The 18577-nt window shown below is 36.2% G+C and overlaps 1 protein-coding gene across 4 annotated transcripts in view; it reads right to left on the reverse strand.

Annotated features, from left to right (window-relative positions):
* Nucleotides 1-18577, reverse strand: part of LOC120769547 (protein sax-3) — a 289146-nt gene that overhangs the window by 23163 nt on the left and 247406 nt on the right. For all 4 annotated transcript variants that reach the window (XM_040096596.1, XM_040096595.1, XM_040096594.1 and 1 more), the window contains 8 exons: nucleotides 18146-18336; nucleotides 13067-13169; nucleotides 10786-11070; nucleotides 10510-10650; nucleotides 5252-5383; nucleotides 2507-3444; nucleotides 2313-2432; nucleotides 1611-2037 (listed from right to left, as the gene is read on the reverse strand). In XM_040096596.1, coding sequence (XP_039952530.1) covers nucleotides 1611-2037; nucleotides 2313-2432; nucleotides 2507-3444; nucleotides 5252-5383; nucleotides 10510-10650; nucleotides 10786-11070; nucleotides 13067-13169; nucleotides 18146-18307 — 2308 coding nt within the window. In that variant the 5' untranslated portion in view covers nucleotides 18308-18336. The remainder of the gene's footprint in view (nucleotides 1-1610; nucleotides 2038-2312; nucleotides 2433-2506; nucleotides 3445-5251; nucleotides 5384-10509; nucleotides 10651-10785; nucleotides 11071-13066; nucleotides 13170-18145; nucleotides 18337-18577) is intronic.

Here is an 18577-nt window from a genome sequence, read left to right on the forward strand (position 1 = left end):
GAGTGACTATGTGCGTGCTGTGTGAGAAGGGTGTTTGCAAAAGCGTGTTGTTGTTAATCAGATTGGCGACCAGGCCATTCCACAACTATTTCCTAAATCAGTAATTTTTTTTGTAGAAAGGATGAGGGTTGCAAAACTAATGAGTGGAATGGGAAGAATGGCTGGAAATATAATAGACGTATGTATGTATAGTATGTATACTGCATGTATCGGTATTTTTCAGCATTTTTAGCGTAGATTAATGCACTTTGTTGCCCCTGCTTTCTAATTCTGTGCCTCAGCTTGCGAAATTTTTGCGACATATATGTAAAAGTATGTACATATATTGATTAAGCGTGTATTTACATTTTTATGGAGCACATTGCAGCACATGCGCTTAATGCCATTACCCCTATTTACATAAATTAAAGATAACTAGTTCACTAGTGCCTTCGATATTTTCTTGCTGGTTACAAAAACCTGGCTGATAGCCAAATTGGCACAGGAAAACAGCATATGGTAATATTAGCTGATTTCGATTCACCACTTCTTTGCGCGCTTTGTTTTCTCCTCACAAAGCAAATTACAAACATTGCAAAAAGCAAGAAAAAAATGTTGTTTTCAATGCAAGAAATTATGTGGCAACTCTTTAAAGTGAAGTAACTGCTTTATACTCAATCTATATTAGATTATAGCAGTTTTTGTAGTTTATACCAGTTTATGAGATTTGTACCAGTTTATGAGATTTATACCAGTTTATGAGATTTATACCAGTTGTATGTTCGATTCGCCGAAAACTGGTATAAGTACGAAATTATTGAGGAAATGTGAAAATAAGAAGAAATGAGTGTTCATGTAATAATTTCATTGAAAGCGGTATAAAAATATAATGAAAATCGCGGTTGAAGATGTAAACGCGTATGTTACATGGCTGGCACAAAACCGCTTCAAATTCAATGCACAATAAATTATACGACTTTATGCGGTTTATGATAGTTTATACGATGCAATTTATATGAGTTGTTTATTTGATTATCCAAAAACTGTTATAACTCTCAATCGAGTTAGAAAAATTAAAATTGGGAAGAAATATTTATACATATAATATTTTCTTTGTAACCAGTATACAACGTTATTGCAAATCGCGCTTCGTAATCTTCATAATCAATTTATATTGTTTTACAGCATTTTTTAAGTTTATACCAGTTTTTGCTATTTATACCAGTTGTTTGTTCGGTTCGCCAAAAACTGGTATAAGTACAAAATATAATAGAAAATGTAGAATTGGGCATGAAAGAGTGGTCATATAAAATTTTCTTAGGAAGCGGTTTAGAAATATTTTCGTGTAACGCAATTTGCGCTAAAAATGTAAACATACGAGTATGTACGGCTGACAGGTAGAATATACAAGTTTTCGCAATGTAATTGTAATGCAGCACTCAATCGGTGAAATATACAAATTTAAGACACTTAAATCAACCCCTTCACTATCCTTGCCATGAGCAAAAACACCCAACCGACGAATGTGCCGCTGTCAATACTTTGATGCTTCTATTTTACCTTACTTCATACACTTTAATTGTTTGCTTATTTATACGTATGTAATGCTATATGGGTTTTTGTGTACTCACCATCTTCGAGTGTACGTGCAATACGCGAGTTTGACGGCTTTCCCTCGACCGACTTGTAGAAGGGTACAATGAAAAATTCATACAGCGTATATTGCAGCAGGCCAGTCAGAGTGCAGGAGGAGGCGCCACCGCCGTTCAATATCGTTAGCATGCGATATGTGGTGCTGCTGGTTGCGGTGGCGGCATTTTTAACGGCCGCATCACGTCTGGCAGCGGCAATATTTGGTTTAGCCGAAATCAATGCAGCCGTCGCAGCGTCAGCTGATGCAGAGGCTGAGGATGAGGACGAACTGGCGCTACGTGCCGCCAGCAATGGATTGGCATTTGCGCTGCTGAGCTCCGAACCGCCGGCTGCGGTGCTTGTTGGCGGATTTGGTAATTGACGCGCGTAGATGTAAAAGCCTTCCACGTATTTGCCGTTGATTATCTGTGAAGATGAAAGAAGAAAAAACGGCAAAAAGAATTAGAAAAATTGTAAAAAATGTGAAGCGGATTTGGGGAAAATTGGGCAATTTGATTGGCGATGCCACACCGCTTGCCGCGCGCCGGCAGGTGTGAGGTGCACGGCACAATCCCGCTGACTTAGCTGCTTGACTGTTTTGTCACGCTTCGCTATTGCATTGATATTGACACCGTGCCATTAAGTCGTTCGAAGAATGAAGGAGTATAAGGAAAAGCAACAGCGAATTGCGCTAAACTAACCTGCCACGTCAATTTCATGCTTGTCGAGTCCACGATGCTGGCGTTAATTAGTTCCACTACGTCGCCGGACAACAGGCTGGCGCGTGCTTCACTCAAATCCAAGCCGCTATTGAAGAAACGCTGCAAAAGAGAAGCAAAGAAGGCAGGATATTACATAACCCCTTAAATACACGTTCATGGTATTGTACACTTACCATGCCCACATTAATCGGCTCTGACATTGGGCTCGGCAGCGATAGGCCATGCGAATTTTCCGCTCTTATGACAAAGAAGTAGTTAACGCCCGGCACCATGCCCACCTGCATGAAGGTGGTATTCTGTATGCGTGCGCCCACAGCCACCCAACCGTCCGTCTCATTTTTGCCGAACATCTCGACCACATAGCCGACCAAACTGGAGGCGCCCACCTTATTGCTGCGCGTCCACGATAGTGTCACCGAATCTTCGGTCTTCTCCACAACTTGCGGTTTACCCGGCGGACCCGGATGTGTGGATAGCTCCGGTGCACGATAGAATTTAATATTCGGATTGGTTGGCGTATCCAAACGTAGATAACCGCTCCACGATGACTTGCCATTACGATTGCTCGCCACACACGTGTACAGGCCTTCATCTTCATTACGCTGCAAATCGGCTATGGTGAGTGTGCCCGCCTCGGAGAGATTGCGACGCTCATGCTCGTTCACATCGATTGGCATGCCATCCAAATACCAAGAGACTTGTGGTGTTGGCGTGCCGCTGGTGCGACACGGCAGCGTTACGATCGATTTCACCGGCAACGTTTGATTGACGGGACCCAACTCAATAATTGGCGGTGGCAATTCGAATTGTGTATCCACAGTGACAACGGTGCGACTGCTAACGCTACCAACCGCATTCAAAGCATTACAAACCACCACTTTGCCAGAGTCTTCGCGTGCGAAACGCAATATCGACAGTACCGAACGACCCTCGGGCGTTAACGTCACCTCAATGCGTCCATCTTTGTAGCCGGGGAAGAGTAGCGAACTATTGCCCTCGACCGACCAGTAGAGTGTGGGCTTGGGATAGCCGCTGGCTTGACATTCGAAGAGCACTTCATCACCGACTTCGACGAGTTGATTTTTGGGGCGTGTGATGAACTTGGGTGGTGCTGTTGGCGTTGCGTAGGCGAGTAAGTGAAGGAGAGCAAACGTAATAAAAAGACAAAAATACATAAGTTGAGGGAGGGTGCAAAAGTAAATAAGTTGTTAATAACGGTAAATGTTATTGCAAAGCAATGAACATATTAAGCGCATATTTTTGTTGCATTTGTTGTTGTATTCCTTTCATGATTTTCGTTTCTACGCTTTGTGTTCTTTCTGTTTTTGAAGTGCGGTCAGGTAATTAATTTTTATGTTGTTGCTGCTGGTGTGGGCGGCTTGTTAGGACACAGGGTGTTTCATAGGCAATCGTTCAGTTGGACTGTATATTTTTTTGTTGGTTTTGTTTTGACGTATCGAGATCATTCAACTACCTTATCGTGCAGTATATATATCTATAGTTCCGACAAAGCTTTCTGAAGCAACTAGGTTAGCTTTGACTTAGTTCGATCCTAAAAAAGATCTCACTTGGACAGCTTAGAACACCGGTTCGACATGGTATCTTAAACCCCTTTATAATAGTTCATAAGACCCTTACTAATGGACAAAGAGCTACCTAAAAACTAAAACCTATCACAAATTTGTTGAGACGGCATTGTCAGTTTCGGCTAAGTCTTCTGCATCGCAAAAAAGTTTCAGCCTCAGTCTTGCATAGGCTGGAGATTGGAAGAAAAAACATCGGGATAAGTTTCCACCTTAATTACAGTTAAGATAAAATGTCGCTTATATTTTGATGTTCTTGTATAATGAGCTTCTTTGACGAGCTCTTCAACTGCTGAAATCCTCGGTTGGTACTTTTCTGCATTGATAATCCTTTCCTTTTAGGCTTTAGGCTCCTTATTGAGAAAGTTTGTTCCTCCTTCTTAGTAAAATTTACTAAAAGAGTTTCGAAAAAATTATTCAGTTTTGTAGTTTCTTGGTTCCATGTTGCTCATTTATATTAAGGAAAGGCACAGAACTCGCTTTATGTCAGGTGCTATCCACTTATATTCATTCTTCAAGTCCATAACCTAGGTTGCCAAGCTTTGGGAATAAATTGAGAGTTTTTACGATGGCTTTTCAATAGATCGATTCTTCGAGCTTTTCAGTTATAGGTACGTAAACTCAGAAGTACAGGCCAGTTATATTTTTATGCTTCTACTTAGAATTTTTCAATCCATCGATTCTTTCTTCATGTTAGTTATGTTGTAAAGCTCAATATTTGTATGAAAACTGAAAAAATGAAGCCTTCTAATAATTTTTCGTTTTTACATTTCCCACTTAGTGTTGCTTTAGATGCTTAGCATTGGTAATTTGGAATACAACATAGATATATCTACTGTCTCTCCATCTGAAAGAAATTTCCTACTAGTCTACTTCGTCATTACATACAAATAACTACATTTCTTCTACTCCTATTCCAATATCTAGCCTTCAAAGCTTTTTTTCTACCAGACAACTAATCAAAACTCTTATTAGTCAATACCAACTCAAGAGATCTTACTAACTAACGCCGTGCAGCTTAAACTTTGACAAGTGAAAGCTGTGGTCGAACTTTCGACACCCTTTATGCAAACTTTCATCAAAGAAACACTTGATTCTGATTCACAGCATGCATGGCGCTGCACAAAAACACTTCAAATGAGCCGTAAAACTTTTATACTAACAACAACTATAACACATACACACATATATATGTACTTATATGTGCGCAATAAAGCTTTAAGCACATCCCTGTGCGCTGGCCTGTGTAGTGGTGTGAGTAATTTGCACTTGCACACAACTACACACATGCAACAACAACAATAATAGCAACAATATTTATAGCAATTAACTCACCGTGTACGGTTAGTGTGCCCGTGGCTGTAATTGAGCCGACCGCATTATCCGCTTCACAGCTATACTCGCCCATATCTTCCAGCGTAACGTCATCCAATTTCAGGCTGCGATCCTCGAGGATGTGCACACGACCTGTTGTGAAAAGCGGCGATGGAAATGGAATACAAAAGCAGAAAAAAGAAATGAGCAAATGTAAAGGAATGAAATGTGTGTTGTTGGTATAAAAAGCGAATTAAAGTTCAAGTGTTGGTCAAACAAACCGGTGAGGCTTGAATAGTTCACGTTTAATGTGCGTAGTTAAGTATAATGGTATGAATGTGTATGTGTTTGTAATTCTATAGCTTTGTACATTGGTTGGCAGGGCGCATTAAAATAGCTTTGTGTGCGTGAATAACAATAAAAGCCTCGGCATAAAGGTGAAAAATTGCCGAAAATAGCGCTGCGAAGTGCGCAGCGAAAAATCAGCAGCAATTTGGCAGCGAAAAATGGAATAAAAGTGTACACCACTGTCAGCCGTATTGTATGCGAAAGCAGCGTTGATAATTGTTGTTAGCGCTGCCATTGCTTTTGTTCGCTTGTTAGTGTCTTTACAGTTGTTGTTTTTGTTTTAAGCTAAAGCTGCTGTATTGTTTCTGCAGGGTATGTTTATACTTTCGAGTTGGTCTTTAGTGGCTTTGTTGTGCGTTAAATAGGCATACCTGTGCAGTGGAGGTAACGTATACGCACGGGTGCACTACATGCTGTGCAAGGCATGGCTTGTGGCTTACTTCAGCGTTAAGGAAGTTGGACTGCTGTACTTTTTTATGCAGTTAAAGAGTATTTTGAGTATTTGTGTGTATATTTTCTTGCAATTTGAAGATTTCGTTTCACAGCGAAGAATTTTTTTGACTTTTTATTGCGTGGGTATGAGTAAATATCTTATTTTTCGTCCATATTTTGATGCTATATGTATATTTTATGCAATTAGTAGCTAATTTTGTTTAAATACAAATTTTTGTAAATTTAATCTAAGGCAAAAATACTAATACGATCTATAATTTCTTAAAAATAAGATATTTTGAAATAAATATTTTAACTCGAAAAGTTTATAATGAAAAAAATAAGAAAATTTCTGGACTAAGCGCTCGATTTTTTTATAGGAATTTTATAGAAAATCACGAAAATTGTTTAAAATTCAGTTACCAAAAGATTCTAAAGCTCTTTTGGTGTAGTAAATGGTAGTCAAAAAAAAAGTAAGAAATAAGGAATAATTCTTAACACTCAGTGGCTGAAAAGTCAAGCTAATCTGGGAATTTCTAAATTAAAATGTTGTTTTTGCGATTTATGTAGAATAAATTTTGTGGTTCTTAAAACATGTTTCAATCGCTAAATTCAAGAAAAAATAATACAAAATAATTTGGTGGTTTTTCAATTGATAGAATGATACAAAATTTCGAAAAATTTTCAATGGTTAGATAAAAAAATATATACAAAAAATTTTGAAAGTTGCGCCAGTAGCCAACATTGCCTTTAAAAATTACTAAAAAATTTGTTTATGCACACAAACACATATTTAATAAAGCACGTGAGAAAAAAATTGATGTCACTTTCAAACTCTTGGAAAAATTCTCAAAATGAGGCAAATTTTTAGGACTTCAGTGGGTATAAACCCCCAAAAGGTCGCCAATTATATACTAATGGGGTTCTTTCTAACAGTAAATTCTTCTGCATCATTACTTTCTTCGTTTCCTTTCTTCAAACCAACCTTTAGCCTCCTTCAACTAAGCCACCTCGCCACTTCAGCTAAGTCGTGCCACTTCAGGTCACACCTGTCTACCTAAACACTGTTGTATTACGAAGCACAGGTACATTTTAAGCCCCTACTACCACGGCTGTATCAACACTTTGTATTTCCGGTTAGTTGGCAGCTGTAAAATCCCTGCTTTATTTTGAGGCACGTTGCAGTTGCCTTACATTGGTGTGTATGTATCTAGGTTAGTTAGTAGTTCAAGTGTTGGGAGCGAGAGCGCTGCAGCCGGTCGAGTGTTGGATTTCTTAGCAAGCAGCTGTGACATGCAGCTACCAAGCAAGAAGAAGAAATGCGCACAACAATAAGTAGAGGGTGCACACACTTCGTGGTTGGCAGCATGCAACTGCAGAAGATGCCACAGTGAGGCAGAGCCAAGTTAATATTAAGCATGCATAAATGTATATGTTGCATTGTCTGCCAGCTGCAAGCAGTGGCGTTATATGCGCCCGCAAATGGCAGCGGAGTGTGGGTGGTGTGTGTGTGTTTGTGGGTGTGTGTGTGCTGACTGCCAGGATTTGCAATGTTTTTGTTGTCTCTGGCAATTGTTTGCTTAACAAAAGTTTACGGAAGCTTTGGCGTTTACATTTGCTTTTGCTACTTCCGCGCCGCTGCAACGACAGCGCCAGCGCCAGCGCCAACACAGCACAAACAAGCACAGTGTCGCGTCCGGTTGGCAAAACTTTTTCTTACCTCAACACAAACAAACAAACAAGCAGACAAACAAATAGACAGGTATTTGCGCTTGTTTGTATGTGTGGGTGGATATATATATGTGAATATATGCATAGAAATCGCTCTTAAACTACACATCTTCCACCCTCCTGCTTATCAGTCAGCCTTTGCTCGTTAGCGTTTTGTGGCACACACACACTCACAAACATTAGCAAAGGCACTCAGCCGTCGCTTTCTTATTTGTTTGCATAGGTTAGTGGCTAAGCATGTAAGCGTATGTGCGGCGCTGTTTTTGTTGTGCCACATTGTCCTGTTTGCGCGCATCCTTTGGCTTGCCACATGCCACCGCAGCTCCCCACCGGTTTCGATTTTAACCCCAACGCTAACTCAGCTAAAGCTCACCTGCGCTCCAATACCTTTCCACGTGTGCGCTGGTGTGTGTGCGTGCTGATTTTCCACCATTCAAGTGTTGTGCAAGCAAAACCCAACAGCACAAATGTTGATTGCTGGCAACAGAGATTGGCAATTAACGGAATTAAAAGTTGCAGTTTGTTTTGCGGTACGTGCAACAGCGGCAGTTCGAGCTACACCAGCAACAACAACACCAAGTAAGTGCTAGACTTTTACTACTTTGTTGGACAGCAGACACGACATAACGGTACACAACAAAACAGCCAACAACAAAATGACTTTGCTGCCAACGCAAATAAATGTAGTACTTTTTCATCTGCACTCGGCTCATCAGTTGTCTGCACCACTACATATGCACACAAACACACTCACATTTACAATGTCGAGAAGACGTTGACCAAGTGCACTTGTACGGAGTTTACCTTTGCGGTTGTGGGTGTTGAACGACCACTGTCTGCTGCTGCTCTAAGATGGCACTCAAGAAGTCAAACACGCATGCACAGTTAATTAGAGGGCAATATATAAGCGCATATGCATTTACCGTTACATATGTATGTGTTTTATCTACTTAGTATGTGTGGTCATTTTTTGATAGAGAAGCAGTCTGTTGACTCTTTGGCAAGTTTGATCAAAGTCGTTCTGAACAAGTAAGACTTTTGTCTTTAATGAGAGGACCCCTTCTTTAAGGGGTTACAACCAGTTGCTATTTAGAAAAAACACATTTTTTGCGAGTTTTTTGAAGAGGCATACTATACATTAGAGCTGGTCGATTTACAAGGAACCAAAAAAAAATTTAATTCAAAAGTGAAAAGCTTTAAAGCTTTTTTAAAAAATTGGTATAAAAATATTCGTAATTTCTTCGTATAATAAAAATGCCCGCTTTGTGTAGTTGAAGTGGCTTGGAGTGGGTATGCTTTCACTCACCCTATGTAAAGGTGAAAGCTTAACGGTGTACCATTGTGAACTCTATAATACATAAGGTTAGTATCTCGAAAGACGCCGCGATTTTAGGATATTATTCCAAGTATTGCAAAAAATTCATATACATATATTCAGAGCTTTCACAATAACTTGTAAACGTAAAAAACTGGAAGTGCCAATAGAATATGGGATTAGAAACGTTATTTAGACTTAATATCGGTCCTAATCTTGGTTTGGAGTTTTCACTCGCCACCATTTTTGACTATGTATAATTTTGAGAAGCTTTAATTGAACTAACAGTGGGTATTTAGTCCATAGATGTCGCTAATGTAACAGATTGAGTTATGCTATTATTTGCTAATCTATACATTATATTAAATAAAACATATTTTTTTCGCCACTTTTCGAACACTACTCCCTCTCAAATCATAGAAAGCAATAATGAATACCGAATAAAACTGGTATAAACAATTATACTCAAATCTCTATTTCTTTTTGTCAGCCTGACTGGTTTGTATCCATTGTTTTTTTACATTGTGTGAATATTTATACCAAATGTTTAATTTATACCAGTTACTTTTTCGACTGTATAATTGATTTATAGTAACTATTTGATTTATACCGGTTTTCGTTTAATTGTTTTATTCACTTATACCAGTTGTTTCATTTATACCATTTAATTCTTTGATTGTAGAATTGATTTATACCAACTGTCTAATTTTTATCAGTTGATCGTTTCATTGTATTATTGACTTGTTTGATTTATACTAGATAATTGTTAGATTGTATAACTGATTTATACCTGCTCTTTGATTTATACCAGATACTTTTTTGATTGTATATATGACTTCTGCCAGTTGTTTGATTTATACCAGTTACTTGTTCGATTGTATAATGCATTTGAACCAACCGTTTGATTAATCCCAGTTGCTTCTCTGTTGGCATTATTAATTTACAACATTTTTTTATTTATATAAGATTTTGATTTATACCAGTTGCTGGTTTGATTGCATTATTGATTTAGACCAACTTTTATATTTATAGCAGTTGATTGTTTGATTGCATTATTGACTTATACCAGTTGTTTTATTTATACCAGTTACTTTTTCGAGTCGCTTTACTAATTTTGATTATGTTAAACATCAAATAGGAATCTTTAACCGCTTCAAGTTAAGTTGCTGCAATACTAACCGTAGTCGCAACAACAATGCTATTTAATATTCCCTCTTTAAACCGTTGCAATAGTGACAAGTTCGCGCATTAAATCAGTTGCAATGCAGTGGCTGACCGCAAAGCTTACAACCAAAGTGCGGTGTGACACTACTAAGTATGTATGTATGTATGTGTCAAAGCGTATTTAAATAAGGTGTTAAGCGATATATCTGTACAAATACACGCATTTATGTATTATGTGTGGCATATAACTACACCACAAAGACAAAGGTCTATGCAGATAAGCACTTACGTAATGGCATATTTCCGCCCGAAGCGGTGCGTCGCCACAGGACATCCGGTAATGGATCACCACCAATGCGACACTGAAAGATAACCGAGCTGCCAACCACGGCGGTCTGATTTTGCGGTCCGCGTATGAGGAATGGACGTACTGCAAGTAAACACGAAGAAAGAGACACAATGAGCAAATGCGTACAAAGGGTTGAATTATAAAACAATTGTTGAAAAAATATTTTTCTTATTTCGACTTTTTGCAATTATTTATTTCAAAACCATTTTGACTTACCGTGCACTTTTAGAAACGCTGTCGCCGATTCACGTGTCCCCACCACATTTTTCACCACGCACTGATAACGCCCATCGTCCGACTGACGCGCATCCTGTATGGCCAAATTACCGCCGTCGACTATGCGTATGCGTTTGTTGCTGCTTAAATTCATTGTTTGTCCGTTTTTACGCCATGAAATTTGCGGTTCTGGTGAGCCGCGCGGCGCACCGCACTCCATCAGCGCCACTTCGCCTTGGGCGACGCGTGTATTTTGCGGTTCGAGGCGAAATTCATCGCGTAGAACTGGGGAGGAAAGAGAGTTGAGAGGGGTTTTTAGCAAATTTAAAGATCAGAGAGCGAAGAATAAAGATAAATATTGAGAATAGTATATAATTAAAAATACAATTTTGAATATTTTAGAACTGCATTGAGAAGCCGAGTTGGTTCTGTTGCATGCCTGACTGTTTGTATATACGGGAACTACTCCTTCAGTTTTCGAGATATCGATCTGATATTTCGCATGCGTCCTTTTCTTTCTCTAAGTTTGCTAACGTGATGAAATTGCCTATATCGGATCACTATAGCTTATAGTTGCCATACAAACTGGACGATCGGGGTCAAGTGTTTTTATGAAAAACTGTTTCACTTGAAGAGATATCTTCTCGAAAATTTGCACAGATTATTATCTGAGACAATGATGTCATCTTCGAAGAAATTGTTCAAATCGGATAACTATAGCACATAGCTGCCATATAAACTGGACATTCAAAATTAAGTCCTTGTATGGAAAACTTTTTTATTTGACAAGATATCTTCAAGAAATTTTTCACAAGTTATTTTCCAAAAGAAGGGTATAATCTCCGCAGAAATTATTGTAATCGGACTACTATAGCCTATAGCTGCCATACAAAATGACTGATGGAAATGAAGTACTTGTACGGAAAAATTTTTTATTTTAGAAGATATTTCGACAAAATTTCGTACACATTATTTTCTATGATAACGGTAGAATCTCCGAGGATATCGTTCAGACCGGATAACTATAACATATAGCTGCCATACAAACTAACCTATTAAAATCGAGATAATGATATTTTCATACCCTTTTATGCTCAAAGAAATGTAACTGCCACGGGTAATATAGCTTCGTTGCAGCCGAAACTTATATACATTCTAGTTATATTCGAACTTCCACACTTTTAGCAATATTTAAAATACTTTCCTAATTTATTTCACTCAATTTCCTTTACTTAATTAATTATTCAATTTCCCTCGCCTATTTGCCTCAAATTACCATCCATCTGCAAATATCACCTTTCATTACAATTATAATTTCAGTCAAAGATCCAACTATTCTTCGTCGTATCCTTGTTTCTTCCTACAACCGTTACTACTCCACTGCCGCTTTTATCCTTTCTAATGAGGCACGCCATGCAAATAATATGCTTAACTTTGCAAAGCTTTATGCATCCATAAACCTTTCACAGACATTTCTGTCAGCAGTCTACCTGTGATTTATTTATTTATTATTGCATAGCAGCACAAAAACAACAATATTAATGCAAAACGCTCTCCAACTGCGAATATTCTTTGCGAAAGCCGGCTTTATTGCCGCTATTTGCCATTTCAACATTTGCATTGCCAAGTAAACCATCCATTGAATGGAACTCATTATTATTAGTTGGCAATAACTGGCAAAGATAGTTGGAAGATGTGCATAACGAGAGAATGGATATTGCAGATATTGAAAATATTAATCAATTTATATTTCTATGAAACGGCAAATAAGGATATTGAATTGTAAATGCAGTTGCCTGGCAGCAGTTGGTGGCAGTCAGAGGAGTCGAGAAGTCTACTTTTGCATAGTTATATATACAATGATTAGACTATAAACATTAGTATTGGAAAGAGCTTAAAAGCTTAGCAGCAAAGATACTATTTCTTGCTAAATGAAATGTAAAAGAATTATATGCGTAATCTTAACCAATTCAAACACCTAATATAACTGATTAGCTCAACAGTTTTTTTACGCCACTTAATTATAAGTATTTAACCAATCGATCAGCAATCTACTTTTATCATTTTTTACATTTAGCAGCTGCTTGTCAATATGCACTTATGCAAATTGGCGTTTGACGTTGCATTTTAATATTTTATAGAGTTAATAAATTACCGCAAGCTCCTATTACTCTGCGAAGTTGCACTAACACTACTCTCTGCATAAGCGCTAAGCAAACTATTTTTCTTTTTTGTTAACCTTATTAGTTCTTATTCGTTTCATATCGCTAATTTCACTTACATGCAACTTGTAGCGTGGCATTGCGCGAACGTGCCACACCAAACTCATTTTTTGCCACACACCAATACGTGCCCGCGTCACTTTCACGACGTGAATGTATCACCTGCAAGTAGGAAAATAGAAAATGTAGATATGTATCATATCAAATATGAAACTTTAATAACGGTAATTGAGAGTTGATGTTTTTTTCTTAAGTATTTTAAATAGTTGTTGGTTTTTTAATTATAAATTGGAGTACTTCTACTATAAGCTGTATAACTAGTTCTTCCAACAATAAAGAGACATTTTAATAATTAACACAAAAAACACTTTTGCTTCGGGTTAGGTGAAAGCTTTACCTTCATAAGCTTTCATAGTACAAAAAACAAGCCTAAAGTCCATTTTTGTGTTAGTTGCATTAAAAGTTCTTAGGTCGCACAAAAAACTTTTCCGATGAAAGCTATGTCTTATAGAGCTTTCACAAGATGATCTGCATTACACTAAGTATTAGGTAAAAGAAACAGAATTTGTTTCATTTAGTTCACTACATGCTAGAAAATGTATAATTTTTTTTATTAAAGAAAGCTCAAAGCTGAAATGAATTTACTTGAAAACTTTGTTAGTAAGAGCTTTCATACAAAAAATGTTTAAGCTATTTCTATTCTTTAGCTGTTCACAAGTTACACAAAAAACTTGTGTGATGAAAAACTTTTGGAGACTTCACAAGATGATTTTCATTGCATTAGTGAGGGCTAGTTTAATCAGTTAGTTCAGTTCCTTTAGCAGTTATTAATGGATTAATGTGTTTGTGAAATAAAGCTTCAAGCTCAGATGAGTTTAGTTGAAAGCTTTATTAATAAAAGCTTTCACAAATCAAATTTTTAAGTTATAGACCTCTAAATGTTCTTAGTTCACACAAGAAAAACTTATTTTATAAAAGTTTTTGACTTAAGAGCTTTCACAAGATATTTCGTGAAACATTTAGGAGACCCTGCATTAATCAGAACTGGTTTAATTTAAATTAGTTCTTTTAGATGTTATAAAGGAATACCTTGTTTATTAAGAAAAGCACAAGTGAAAACTCCAAGGAGAAAAAATTTCAGAGCAAGACATTTTGCATTAGGTATTTAGTATAAGAATTTACTTAAGTTAGTTCATTTAGATGTTTTAAAGGAATATTGGTTTATTAAGGAAAGCTCAAGTGAAAGCTCCTAGGAGAAAAAATGACAGAGAGAGACAGCTCATATTTGAGATTCAATTAAAATTATTTAATTTAGTTCGCCAAGATATTTTAAAAGAAGAAATGGTGTATTAAGGCTCAAGCTCAAGTGAAAGCTCCAAGCATGAAATATGACAGCATAAAAATTTTGCATTTAGGATTTATTCTGAAAGTAGTAAAGCTTTCCTTTTTAATATAGACAGTCTTAACGAATTATCATTTTTTCTAATCCTGTACAACTTTATCATTATTTCCTTCATACACGATGTATTTCATAGAAGCTTTCGTATTTACAGTTTATGTTTATTATATAATTTATATTGTTGAGAGAAGATAATCGATTTATTTTTTTTATTTTAAATAAATAACGGAAAAATTTTTCAACTTTTAAAGAAATATAAAATCCGCCAGTTAGTTTACAGTAGATCTAGAGTGACTGATGCTTTAAGTTCCCAAAAAGCTTTAAATATGAGAGCTTTTATGAAAGCGCCTTCAAACGATAACATAAACTAATTACCTCAAGTGTTTAATCTCACTTAGAAATTAGCTTAAAAAATTACACATTTTCATACAAATTTCTTATCTTTATTTTAAATTTGGATTAAAATCTCTTTTCACCATCAAACACGTCAACTTTTGTCCGCATCCTCTAATGTATTAGATTTAGCATTCCTCATTTTGTTGTATCCCCAAATTGAAGGCAGCACGTGCGCGTCAAAAATGTTGCAACTTACCAAACATCAAAGTGAAAATTTCGAATATTGCAAAATCTCTGTCTGACGCTCAAAAACTCAACAGCCGCAGCGAGGACAATAGGCAAAAGCAGCGCCAAGCACCAAACAACAAATACAAGAACAACTCTGTATAAACATTTGTTATTTAGTAGAGGAAACAACCCTCGGCCGGTCAACCGACTGGCAACAAAGTGGCAAATAGCGAGCGCACCAACACATACTCTCACATCAAGACACATTGTCCGACTTCATTTAATTTAATTAAAAATGTTACGCAAGTGCGTTATCTCGAGCATCTACTGTTGGAAGCTTACTGTCGTTTTTACTCTTATTCACCCGCCTTTTTTTTTGTTGTTATTCTGCCGCTTTGAGGGGTTAAAAGCGGCTTCAAAGCAAAGAAAGAGATACTTTTGTGTTGCAGCAAAGCCAAAAGAAAGCCAACAAAAATTCGTTGTTGCTCTTCACTCGAGTTAATTGACAACGTTGTCCTGCCTCACCACCACCACCGCCTCCTGCGCTTCACACATTAGAAATCCACACGTTTGTAGTGGGAAGGCAACAAAGTATGAAAGCGCTTGTAAATACAAATGCGAAAGTTACAAAGTCAACATTTTGCAAGTTGAATGAGTTTTAATGTGTTCGACCCGCACACAAACACACACGCATGAGTGTGAGCGTATACTTGCAACACACTACAATTTGTATCAAAATGTTAGAAGCACTGAAAAATTTGCGCCAGTTAATGGGTGTCAACTCGTACCCCTCATTTGTTGGTCGAACGACAAGTGTGTTTACATACATACATATATATGTGTATGTCTGTGTGCGTGTGTCTCTTCAAGCGCTATTGAGTGCGCTGATTGAAGCCCCTCGTTGCCTTTTGATGAATGTTCAGAGCGATTAACGTTTATTTTATTATTTTTTTTAGCAGAACTCAAGGGCATTAAAGAGGTCCGCCATTTATTAAATGTTACAGGATGCGCCTTTGTGCTGCCTTTTAGCGCTTTTTTACGACTCTTAAGCTGATATGTTTATATTTTTGAAATAATTGTTCCAAATGAATTGAAATCGTTTAGTCAAATGGAAAATATTTTATGCATTATTATTATAAATTGCATTTATCTTTGATGTGAGGAGGTTCATTTAAAAAAAATTTTAATTTTTAGTGCCAGTTTTTATTATATGTATTTCAATAAAAAAAGTATATTTTACTAAAAGGGTTTAACGTTTACTTCAATACGACCGCTTAGAGTAAGTATAATGCTGCTTACTAGCCTTCATGCCTTCCGCACTTTGCTTAAGCTTTCATCATTATATTTGAGCTTCCACATTAAACTTGTAGCTCATAATTTTCAAATTTCAATAACCAAAGTAGAAGCAATAAATCAAAATATGAAAATCAAAACTGTCAGAATTGCTTTTTTAAAGCCAACTTTAAGCTTTCATAATTTTCTTTGAGCTTTTATATTAAACTTTAAGTTTTAAGTTTTTAAATTTCATTAACGAAAGTGGAAACAGTAAATTAAAATATGAAATCCTAAGCTTTCAGTGCTTCTTTCTTAAAGCCAAATTTCAGCTTTCATTGTTATATTTGAGCTTTTATATTAAATTTTAAAATTTCCTTAACGAAAGTGGAAGAAATTAATTTAAATATGGAAATCAGCGCTTTCAGAGCAGTGTTCTGAAAGCCAACTGTATTTTTTGGAATCTCAAATATTGATATATATTTCTCTACTCTAAAGTTTATAAAGAATGTTTCAAAGTTAACGAACATTCACCTAAAACGTAAGATACATTCGCTAAATGCTTTTCAGCTTTCTAACAAAGTTAGCAAGATTGTAAAAAATTTATATGCAAGCAAGATGAATGAGCAAACTCCAGAAAATACAAAGAGATATTACTGAAATGTTAACCAGAGCTTTCATATTGCTTATGAAAACTTTTTCTGACAACTTAATCTACTGATACTACTAATATTTATAAACAAGGCAGATGGCAGTACAAACTCCAGATAATACAAAGAGATATTACTAAAAAGTTAACCAGAGCTTTCATAGTGCTTATGAAAACTTTTTCTGCAACTTAAACTAGTGCAACTACGATATCTGAATTGAGGAAGCTTTCACTTGGTTCCAGCTTTCACTATACCGAGTGAGCTTTTCTTTATATTTTTAATTAAAATTAGATTTTAGCTAACTTTCTACAGATATGAGAGATGTACTGATGATTTCAGCTAAAAAAAATGTTTAAGAATTAATTGTAGAAAGAGCTTTCACGTTTTCGCAGTTTTTCTTTATACTAGGCCAGCAAAAGTTTTTCTGGCTTTCATTTGGTAATCATTAATAGTGCAAAGCTTTTCAACAACATTTTTTTAAATAATTTTAATTGACAAAAGCATTCGTCAGCAAGGAAAGTGTAAGCTCAAGCCCACGAAACTATGTCGGCATATTATTAAAAAGTTAACCTTTCATTATGCTCATGAATAATTGTTAAGGCAACTTCAACTAGTGATATAGTATAAGCTAATATTTACTTATATGTTTATACAAGATATCAAGGCCCATTTTTCTTTCAAATTCTATAAATTTTGCTTTAATACGCTAAAATTACATAGAATTATTAATTAATACATTTTCTTTATTTTGGATACATTTCAATAAACAAACATTGCATATAAATATTTATCCTAAAAAATATGCCTTATGTCAATCTTCCCAAACGTTTAGTCATGCGTGAAACCACTTAAATCAATCATCAATCGAAATTAATTTACATACATGCAAATTTTCTTGAAAATATTTATGCACGAGCAAAAATATTGCATAAATAATCTCAATATCAAAGCAAGCCTACTTTAGATGGTGTAAAAGGAAAGAGGAGATGTGCGCCTAAATGCATGCTATGAATTGATCAGCTAATGAAAATATTTATGCATGACATTTATGCGAAAACAAAATACTGTTTGAAAATGTGACTTTAGCTTATTATATATGCATAAATGTTTGAGAATAAATAAACAAATGAGCAGGCTTGCCTTCTGCAAGAAAAGAGAAATAACCCTCGATAACTTCACTTTATGCACTCTTACTGTCTTTATATTGCTATATACATATGTTTGTATATGTAGAAATTTATTATCTTGCTTACCTTCAAAAAGAACAAACCGCCAGCTGGTAACATAAGCCGATGTGAGCCCGTATCCGTTTTCAATTCATGGCCATCCTTAAACCATTGTATCGATGGTGTTGGATCACCTTCGGCTTTGCAATTAAATGTGAAGGGATCATTTTTTGGCACTGTCATATCCATAGGGTGTTCGATAATGCGTGGATTATCGCCTGCAATCAAACAAGAAGAGAGAGTGTGTAAGTTAGGGAGAAATTTGATATTCAAATATTTTATAGCAATACGATCAATTTTCTAAAATAAAGAAAAAAACGTAAAAAAAATTCACAAGAAATAATTTTTGCGTAGCAAATATTTTAAAATAAGAAAATAATAATAAATCTTCAGTCTCTCTTATACATTATCACAATAATTCTAATGCCTTACAGCATCAAGCAATTACTCAGCCCATTT

The sequence above is a fragment of the Bactrocera tryoni genome, chromosome 2 (assembly GCF_016617805.1).
Source record: "Bactrocera tryoni isolate S06 chromosome 2, CSIRO_BtryS06_freeze2, whole genome shotgun sequence".
Taxonomy (NCBI): domain Eukaryota; kingdom Metazoa; phylum Arthropoda; class Insecta; order Diptera; family Tephritidae; genus Bactrocera; species Bactrocera tryoni.